Genomic DNA, 10,350 nt, shown 5'->3' with positions numbered 1-10,350 from the left:
TATTTACCTACTTGCAATTTCTTGCTTTCGAACTGCTAGGTTGGCAGGAGCTGGAACTAGAGACGGGAGCTCACTCCATCATGCGGCACACTCGGGTCTCGAACTGCTGAGCTACCGACCTTCCACAGCCTGCAGTTCAGCGTCTTGACCACTTGAGCCACCGCAGCTCCTTATTTTACATTTAAGGTAAAGGTAAAGGTTTCCCTTGCTCGAAAGCCAGTCGAGTCCGACTCTAGGGTTGCGGTGCTCATCTCCGTTTCAAAGCCGAAGAGCCAGCGCTGTCCGAAGACGTTTCCGTGGTCATGTGGCCGGCATGACTAAACACCGAGGCGCACGGAACGCTGTTACCTTCCCACCGAAGTGGTCCCTATTTATCTACTTGCAATTTCTTGCTTTCGAACTGCTAGGTTGGCAGGAATTTACATTTAGCAGGCCACTAATTGTCCCCTTTTTATATTTCAGTGGGGGTAAACAGCCCATCTCTTCACATGAATGGTGACTGCATTTGGGGCAACACCATTCACGCCACTATTGGGTGTGACCTCACTCAGGGGGTGAGACGCTGGGGGCCTGGCTTGCTCTCCCCTCCCCCCTCCAGATAATTTCTGGCTGTGGGCTGAACTGAGAACTGCAGCAGTCCTTAGAGGTTTCAGCAAAAGGGTGTGCGCACAAGGATTGCCTGCTAGAACCCGTGCGCCTTCCAAGCATGAACTCAAATTCTCACCTCCTCCCTGGCCAAGGACAGGGAATCCACCGCCTCTCGCACTGGGCCACCTTCCCCGGATCTTAGGGTGTGACTGGGCAAACAACAGTCACCCAGGGGTGAGAGAAATACACTCCGTGCCCACGCAGGAGCACACGCTCTGACAAATACGCACCTGCTCATGCGTGACAGGGATCAGGCGCTGTTTGGACAGTTCCCGCAAAGTGTTCAGGTCGGTGCGCATGTCCAGTTTGCATCCCACCAGAACCACTTTGGCACTGGGGCAGAACTCCTGGGTCTCCCCCTGCCACTGCACAAGTAAAGCAAAGCAAAGGAAAGGTTAAGGCCCCCGGGGAGGCAAAGGGGCCTGTTCAACCAGCCAGCCCTCCCTCTCTCCCTCCCTGGGCCTTGCGGGACGCCTCTCTTTCTCCAGCACCCCTGCTCTTCAGGCAGCAACAGAGGACCGCGGGGAATGGCCCAACTGATCTGAGGCTGGACCCCCCAAGTCAGCAGCCGCGCAGGAAGCCCGTCTCCCCGGCCAGATCAGCAGGCCCTACCTGGCAGCCCCGGGCAGATAAAAACAAGACTCTGCTCTTTACAAAATGTGCTCATAAGCTAAAGTCTCCACTGCATCCTTTCAACCATAGGCTATTTTAAAAGACCCTTGTACAGAGCCTACTTGCACAGGCTAATAATAATAATAATCCTGAATGTGCAGAGATCGGCACGCGTTACTCAGTGATGAAAACGCCGCTTCTTGTACGTGCTCAGAGCCGCCGCTGCCGCTGCCACTGCCACTGCCACTGCGAGTGTTTCAGGGTTTTGCCATCAGTGCAGCCGAACTGCAGGAACCGGTCCTGGCCACATCGTTCTGTCACCTGAGATTTCTGGTTCTGTCTCTGCTGCAGCCTTCCCAGCAAAAGCTCGACCCACAAGGGAATCCCTGCCCTCTGAGAAGGGGCCGATCGGCATTTCCCCTCCTGCCCGCGACTCACAGAAGCAGGATAAAGTATGCAAATGAGCACATGCAGGAAAGTCTGCCCGGTCCGCAGCCCCTCTCCCAGCACGGACTGTCAAGCACCTTGCTGGTTCCGGTGAGCCCTGGCTCTGGAGCAGTGTGTGTGTGTGGGGGGGGGGGGGAACCTACTTGCTCAAAGTGCCACAGGGGACTCCCCCCCCCCTTCCTGGCATTCCACCTCTTCGTCTGACGCTCCTGGGAACCAGCATCCTGTTCCTTCTCGCATCCAGGCGGCAGCAAGAAAGCAGGATGGCCTCTGGTCTCTCCCCTACCCCCATCTCAGCCCAGCGGCCGGGGGCAAAGCCTGCCCAAGTCTCCCCCCAAGGCTAAAGCCCCGTCTCTCCTCCTGGCCCCACACAAAACTGTGCAGTGTGGTGGCAGTGTGCACCGGAGGGAAGGCGGCTCACAAAACAAAGAGAACGACAAGAAGAGGAGGTCTTTATCTCTCCCGTCCCTTCCTCCCTCTCCCCACAACGGGCACCTTGTGTGAGGCAGGTGGGGCCAAGAGAGTTTGGAGAGAACCCTGACTGGCCCAAGGTCACCCGGCAGGCTTCAGGAGGAGGAGGAGGGGGAGCGGGGAATCAAGCCCGGCTCTCCAGATCAGAGTCCGCTGCTCTTAACACCACGCTGGCGGGGGGGGGGGACCACGCATCAGGGCCCCCACCCCGCCCCGCAACAACACATCCTTTCCCAAAGCCTCCGAGAGGAATGCAGCAGCAATGACTGGAGGGAAACAGCCCAGCTGCAAGGCCGGCCCAGAAGCCACCGGATGGAAGCGCAGCCCCAGGTGGTGCCGGTCACAGTGTTCCCTCTAAGCTGAGCTAGTGCGAGCTAGCTCACAGTTTTTTAGCCTCCGGCTCACACATTTTTGTCCTAGCTCAAGAAGGATGGCTCCAGTGCAAACTCATTGATGCAGTAGCCAAATTGCTCGCTCACAACCTTAAGGCAAATAGCTCACAAAGTAGAATTTTTGCTCACAAGATTCTCCAGCTTAGAGGGAACATTGGTGCCGGACACTGTGACTCTGCCCGCAAGAGGGTGGGGGGAGGCCCGGCCTCCTCTTGGGGGTCAGATGCTGAGCCTCTTTGGCCATTGCTTTGCCTTCTGTTTCGCCTTACATCCAGGGCCTCTCTTCTTCTCTCTCTTCCCTGGGCCGGGAGCTGCCGCAAGTTCACCTGTTTTGGAGTCAACCTGTTCACAATCAAGCATGTCGGGCTTGGCACCTGAGGGCCATCCTGCTGGGGCAGGTGGGCTGCCTCTGAGGGCTCAAAGCCCTAGCCTGCAAGGTACTCTTTTTCACAGCCCAGGAACCGGAAGGGCCATCTAGGGAAGCACAACCGAAGCCGGCCGGCCACACAACTGTGCTTCAGGGCAAGCTAGAGCCCCCGGCCCCTGTGGGATGTACGTGGAGAAAGCCGTGGGTCCACTGCACCAGTGGCAGCGTTCCCTCTAAGCTGTGGAATCTTGTGAGCAAAAATTCTACTTTGTGAGCTCCTGGCATCAAAGTTGTGAGCAAGCAATTTGGCCACTGCATACATTAGTTTGCTCTGGAGCCATCCTTCCTGAGCTGAGACAAAAATGTGTGAGCCAGAGGCTAAAAAACTGAGCTAGCTCACACTAACTCAGCTTAGAGGGAACACTGACCAGTGGTGGCACGGAAGACTCCAACGTTAGTGGAACAAAACATCTTTGGATCCAACCCAGTGAGTTTGGGGGCTGCGGGGAAAAGGCTTTGCCCCCGGCTCCACTGAAATGCAAGGTTGCCCCACCAACCCAGGCAACAGGCGTTCCAACCACACAATCAAGCTTCACCTTTTTCAGAACACTATCAAGGGTCTCTGGACGGCTGATGTCAAAGCAGATGAGAACAGCGTCCGAATCAGGGTAGGCGAGAGGGCGGACGTTATCGTAGTAGGTCGAGCCTGCAGGAGAGACAGAAGTCTTTAGAGGAAATAGGGCATCTTTAGCTCTGAACTCGGAATCCTTTCTAGATAGTACGCAGAAACAATCCAGACACAGAGAGGTACGCCTTGAGGAGCTGAAAACAGAATTCCAGACCTGGGAGAGACATTTTTGAAATCAGAATCTGGACATTCTCAATTTTTAGAATTGATTCAGCAGAACTAAACCTTTATTCAATAAACATTTGCTGGTATCAATGCGACTATTTTAACGCAGCCTGCCCAAGTTTTTGTTGGGTTGTTTTTAAGCTCGCAAACCTAACACCATCCTGAGTCTGGAAGGGCAAACCTAACACCACCACCACCACCAATGTTCCCTCTAAGCTGTGGAGTCTTGTGAGCAAAAATTCTTCTTTGTGAGCTACTGGCATTAAAGTTGTGAGCAAGCAATTTGACTAGTGCATAGATTAATTTGCTCTGGAGCCCTCCTTCCTGTACTAAGACAAAAATGTGTGAGCTAGAGGCTAAAAAACTGTGAGCTAGCTCACACTAACTCAGCTTAGAGGGAACACTGCCCCCCACCCCTCGGTGGTCTCCTTTTAGTCTCTTTTAGAAGCTGGCCCTGAGGGCAGGACTCTGTTACTTTGGCAACCAGCAAACCATCTCTGTTTGCTGAGGCAACATGACCAGGAAAGGGGGGGGGATTTGCAGGAGGGATTTTTTGGGGGGCTCTCTGGCCTTGTAGCCCACGGAGGCTGCTCCCCTTCCCCAGGCTCTGCTCCTGAACGTCCAGGAACGTCCCAGTCTGGAGTTGGCAGCCTACCCCCCCCCCGCATCCGATTCTGTGCTCCAAGGGCCCCCCCAAAGGCCCCCTCACTTCCGGACTGGCACTCTAGATGGGACCAGAGGAGGAGAGGCCCCCAAACATCGGGCGAGGGCACCTCCCCTCCCCTTTGCTGGGTTTGGCCAGCTCACACTTTGGACCAATGTTCCTTCTAAGCTGAGTTAGTGTGAGCTAGCTCACATTTTTTTAGCCTCTGGCTCACAGATTTTAGTCTTAGCTCAGGAAGGATGGTTCCAAAGCAAACTGATTTATGCAGCAGCCAAATCACCTGTTCACAACTTTAATGCTGGTAGCTCACAAAGCAGAATTTTTGCTCACAAGACTCCACAGCTTAGAGGGAACATTGCTTTGGACCCCTGCAAGTCTTGCTTGCGGGGCTCCAGACAAACCCTCCGGTTTAAAGAATGCCCTTGGCGTGGGGGCCGCCAGACTCGGTCAGTCACCCCACACCCCACTCCACAGCCACTCAAGTCACATCTGGAGTGCGCGCACGCATGTACACACACACACACCTCTTCCACAAGACTGGCTGCTGGGAAGGGCGGAAGGGGCCCTTCACCTTGCCAGGACCCAGAGAAGGAGTGTTTGGGGCTGTGCAGGAGGCAGAAGAGCTCCATGCCCAGCAGCAGCGGCAGCCTTTCCACTAACGTCTCCTCATTCTGCCCTCAACGTGAGTGGCAGGAGGCAGAAACAGTTTCCTCTGCCCAAAGCAGCCGCCCCCAACGGCCGTGGTCCTGCCAGGCGGCAGCCTTCCCCACGGGTGCCAGCTTCAGCCGCTCTCCGTTCTGGGAGACAGCACAGGTCTTGGGGTGGGGCTGGGGGCTCGCTCCAATTCAGAGAGTGGTAAGAGGTGGGTGCTCAGAAGTCCCCGGGAGCCCCCAGTCCAGGAGCCGGATGGAGAAACGGGGGCTCCCTCAAACGACAGAGCTGACTGGGACTCTGGATGCCGTCTGCCCCCCCCCTTTCCAAATTCCAACCCAGACCCCCACACGCTGCTTGCAAAGGGGGGGGGGAAGAGAGTTTGCTGTGCAGGTGTGCTGAGGGAGACAGCACAGAGAGCGCCTCAAGAAGACCCAGGTCCAGATCCGATCCCTGCCAAACAGGCCGCTGAGAGGGGCCTGGGTGGGGGCTAGAGATGTGAAGGCCCGGAAAAAACCCAGAAAAATTCAGAAAAAAACCTGGGTTTTCCCCGTTTTTTTCCTGAAGCCTTTTTGTTTTTTTCTGAAAAATTGGAAAAATTGAAAAAAGAAAATAAAATAAATTGATTATGGAACGTTTTATTTTAACATGATGAATAAAATATTTTAAGACAAGGTGTTCAAATATTTTCCGATCTAATTTCTGTGCACTGAGGACAAGCAAGTCCTAGGTTACAAACTGAACTCTCCAATGCAAGACCAAAGATGTATTTCTTCCTTTAGGAGGTGCGATTGTCAGAAGAAAATAAAAAAAGTTTAAGTTTTGTTCTTGCATGTGGGTGGGTATTCTGTTGGTTTTTTTTATTTATTTACTTGGGATTTATATCCCGCCCTACCCAAGCGGCCCAGGGTGGCGAACAAGCAGCAATGCCAGAATAAAATATAAAATACATTAAAACATTAAATACATACAACTAAAATGGTGTTCTACAGTTCACTAAATTTCCCCAAGATGCACAGTGTCCCTCACTGGCGGCCAGTGTTGTAGTGATGTGAGCGCCAGGAGTGATGTTCCTCTTAAGGGTGGCATCTACCCCCCTCCCAGCCAAGGTAGATGGTAGGGTCGAGTCACAATGGTGGTATAGTGACGGCGGCAGCTCCTACTCAAAAGCCTGGCGGAAGAGCTCCGTCTTGCAGGCCCTGCGGAACTGTACAAGGTCCCGCGGGGCCCGGATCTCCACCGGGAGCTTGTTCCACCAGGTAGGAGCCGCCACCAAAAACGCCCTGGCCTTGGTTAGGGCAAGCTTGATGTCTCGGGAGGCCGGAACCTCTAAGTGGTCGAGACTCCCCGATCGCAGCGCTCTTGGGGGAACATACGGGAAGAGGCGGTCCCTAAGGTAGGCTGGGGGTCAACAGTAGGAGGGCTTCTAGTGTCCTGGCCCCACTGGTGGACCTCCTGATGGCCCCTGGTATTTCTGGCCACTGTGTGACACAGAGAGTGTTGGACTGGGTGGGCCTTTGGCCTGATCCAGCACTAGCCTCTCTTATGTTCTTATGTTCAAGGGGAGACGCCAGCCACCAAGGTCTCTTGCAGCAAGTCCTCTTCTTGGCAGGAGCTCGAATAACAAGGGAACCTTCCCAGAGCAAGACAAAATACAACCCCCGATAATCAACAAAGGAAGTGAACAGAAAAACTAAACTGGAGAATCGCATCCTAAAAAGAGAGACGCGTGAGCAAAAGAAGCAGAAACTTGGATTTGAAGGCTCAGACAAATTGTTCTGAACAGATGCCAAAAAGGTAACAAAGAAGCTGCCAGGTAAAGCTCTCGGAGCCACCACAGGAAGGCCCTGCCTGTGCTCCGGGCGGGGGGGGTACCCGAGAAGGGCCTTCCAGAGAGTCTCGTAAAAGACTGGGGGAATCCACATGGCAGCTGGCGGGCCCCCGGCCTGTGCCAGAACCAAGACGACACTCTTAAGTACACCCCAGACACCGGGGCTCTTAAAGATGGGCGGCTGGCTCCTGGGAACGGGACTTCTCTCCCCCCAGCCCTGCTACCTACCGTCTAGTCTCCTGGCCCCACTGGTGGACCTCCTGATGGCCCCTGGTATTTCTGGCCACTGTGTGACACAGAGCGTTGGACTGGATGGGCCATTGGCCTGATCCAACATTGGCATCTCCTATGTTCTTATGACAACTGTCATCTTTGGCTCTCTCAGCAGCCCCATGAAGGAGTTAGGTGACCACGTTACGGATAGTGGGATTGGACCCCAGGCATTCGGCATATGACGTTCAGACTGCAGTGTTCCCTCTAAGCTGAGCGAGCGTGAGCCGGCTCACAGTTTTTTAGCCTCCTCCAGCTCACACATTTTTGTCTCAGCTCAGGGAGGAGGGCTCCAGAGCAAACCAATTTATGCAGCAGCCAAACCGCTCGCTCACAGCTTTAATGCCAGGAGCTCACAGAGTAGAATTTCTGCTCACAGGACTCCACACCTTAGAGGGAGCCTTGGTTCAGATATCCCAGAACTGAGACCTGGCAGCAAAAACAGACTTGAGAGCCAGCCCTAAATGCAGGGCTCCCTCTTCAGCCCCACACTTGAACCCCAGAGTGTCCCAAGTTCAGCAGCAAACTGTCCGGCTCTCCCCCAGCCTTCCAGACCACCCCCACCCCAGGTGAAAGAGAAAGGCCCAACACCCCACCCCCAACAAACAAAAGGGTATTTTTTGCATGAAAATGGCAAGCTATTGTCTTCGTGCTGAAACTTGACAAGGGAGAAGTAAAAGCAAAGGTTTTTTTCTCTTTTTTTAAAAAAGGTTTTTAAACTGCTGACTGAAAAGCTGTCAGGGAATGAAAGGAATTGCAATGGCAACTCTCCCAGAGGCCTTTAATCGGGAGCAGAAGCCTGGGAAACAGCCCCCGCGTGGTCTGAGACACGCAAGGCAGGGGGGGGAGGGGAGGCCAAAAGAGAACAACCCCCCCAATCCAACAGCAGCACAGGCCTGGCCGGTTCACCACAGACTAGCTGCCAGAACTCCCGGGAGTTGGCACCCAGCTGCCAGGGCACCCCCGGATATCTCCGTCTGTGTACTAGGCTGGTAAACTGGGCTAAAACAAATAAAGTGAAATTCAATGGGGATAAATGTAAAGTTCTGCATTTAGACAGGAAAAGTCAAATGCACAATTATAGGCTGGGGGAGGCTTGCCTTGGCAGTACTGTGTGCGAAAAGGATCTAGGGGACTTAGTAGGCCATACACTGAACATTGAGTCAGCAGTGTGATGCGGTAGCTAAAAAGGCAAATGCAGTTTTGGGCTGTATCAACAGAAGCGCAGTGTCCAGATCACGCAAAGTGATGGTACCACTTTGCTCTGCTCTGGTTAGACCTCACCTAGAGTGTTGTGTTCACTTTTGGGCACCACAATTTAAGAATGATATAGACAAGCTGCATTGTGTCCAGAGGAGGGCACCAAAGACGGCGAGGGGTCTGGAGACCAAGTCCTCTGAGGAAAGGCTGAAGGAGCTGGGTATGTTTAGCCTGGAGAGTAGACGGCTGAGAGGTGATAGGATCACCATCTTCAAGTACTTGAAGGCCTGTTATCTAGAGGATGGTGCAGAGTTGTTTTCTGTTGCCCCAGAAGGTCGGACCAGATCCAACGGATTGAAATTAAATCAGAAGAGTTTTCGGCTAAACATTAGGAAGAACTTCCTGACAGTTAGAGCAGTTCCTCAGTGGAGCAGGCTAGGTAGTTGGTGGGCTCTCCTTCTTTGGAGGTTTTCAAACAGAGGCTAGGTGGTCATCTGACAGATTCTGTGAACTCAGGCAGATTATGAAAGGGAGGGCAGATTATGTTCAGTTTTGGGCATCACAATTTAGGGATATAAACAAGCTGCATTGTGTCCAGAGGAGGGCAACAAAGACGTGAGGGGTCTGGAGACCAAGTCCTCTGAGGAAAGGCTGAAAAAGCTGGGTATGTTTAGCCTGGAGAGGAGACGACTGAGAGGTGATATGATCACCATCTTCAAGTACTTGAAGGGCTGTTATCTAGAGGATGGTGCAGAGTTGTTTTCTGTTGCCCCAGAAGGTCGGACCAGATCCAACGGATTGAAATTAAATCAGAAGAGTTTTCGGCTAAACATTAGGAAGAACTTCCTGACAGTTAGAGCAGTTCCTCAGTGGAGCAGGCTAGGTAGTTGGTGGGCTCTCCTTCTTTGGAGGTTTTCAAACAGAGGCTAGGTGGTCATCTGACAGATTCTGTGAACTCAGGCAGATTATGAAAGGGAGGGCAGGTAGGGTTGCCTCAGTGCTTAGTTCTCGTGGCCCTTCTTACAAGCCCAGGGAAATGCTGATGGCCACTTTGGGGTCAGGAAGAAATTTTTCTCCAGGACAGTTTGGCCAGGGATCATGGAGATTTTTTGTCACCTTCTGGGCATGGAACAGCGGTCACTGGGGGTGTGGAGGGGGAGTTATTTGTGAATTTCCTGCACTGTGCATGGGGTTGGACTAGATGACCCAGGAGATCCTTTCCAACTTTATGATTCTATAGAATCACAGAGTTGGAAGGGGGCACAGAGGCCATCTACTCCAACCCCCTGCTCAATGCAGGCTCAGCCTAGAGCATCCCTGACAAAGTGTTCATCCAGCTGCTGCTTAAAGACGGCCCAAGAGGGAGAGCTCATCATCTCCCCAGGCAGCTCATTCCACTGTTGCCCAACTCTTACTGTGAAAAAGTTTTTCCTAATACCCATGTATGGCTGCGAGAGTTGGACTACAAGGAAGGCCGAGCGCCGAAGAATAGATTCTTTTGAACTATGGTGCTGGAGAAGACTCTCGAGAGTCCCCTGGACTGCAAGGAGATCAAATCAGTCAATCCTAAAAGAAATCCACCCTGACTGTTCCTTGGAAGGCCAGATAATGAAACTGAAGCTCAAATACTTTGGCCACCCAATGAGAAGGGAGCACTCCCTGGAGAAGACCCTGATGCTGGGAAAGCTTGAAGGTCAAAGAAGACGGGGACGGCAAAGGATGAGATGGTTAGACAGTGTCATAGATGCAACGAACATGAAATTGAGCCAACTTCAGAGGACGGCGGAAGACCGGAAGGCCTGGCGGGAGCTGGTCCATGGGGTCACGAAGAGTCGGACTCACCTGTGTGACTGAACAACAACAACAACAAAAATGGGGAGGAGCCAACTGGTGCACGGTAAGCTGCCGTGGGAGAGAGTTCCAAAGTCAAGGTGCCACCGCAGG

At 53.1% G+C, this 10,350-nt stretch overlaps 1 protein-coding gene across 1 annotated transcript in view; it reads right to left on the bottom strand.

Annotated features, from left to right (window-relative positions):
• RND2 (Rho family GTPase 2) overlaps positions 1 to 10,350 on the bottom strand; it is a gene marked incomplete at its 5' end in the record, with an annotated part of 31,923 nt that overhangs the window by 3,417 nt on the left and 18,156 nt on the right. Inside the window, 2 exons of the mRNA XM_015406452.1 lie at positions 879 to 1,013; positions 3,534 to 3,643. Of these exons, the coding sequence (XP_015261938.1) occupies positions 879 to 1,013; positions 3,534 to 3,643 (245 nt within the window). The remainder of the gene's footprint in view (positions 1 to 878; positions 1,014 to 3,533; positions 3,644 to 10,350) is intronic.

This window comes from Gekko japonicus, unplaced genomic scaffold (assembly GCF_001447785.1).
Source record: "Gekko japonicus isolate JY-2015 unplaced genomic scaffold, Gekko_japonicus_V1.1 scaffold3416, whole genome shotgun sequence".
NCBI classification, from domain to species: domain Eukaryota; kingdom Metazoa; phylum Chordata; class Lepidosauria; order Squamata; family Gekkonidae; genus Gekko; species Gekko japonicus.
Note: the sequence above shows the minus strand (reverse complement) of the source record. Positions and strands in the feature narration are given on the sequence as shown.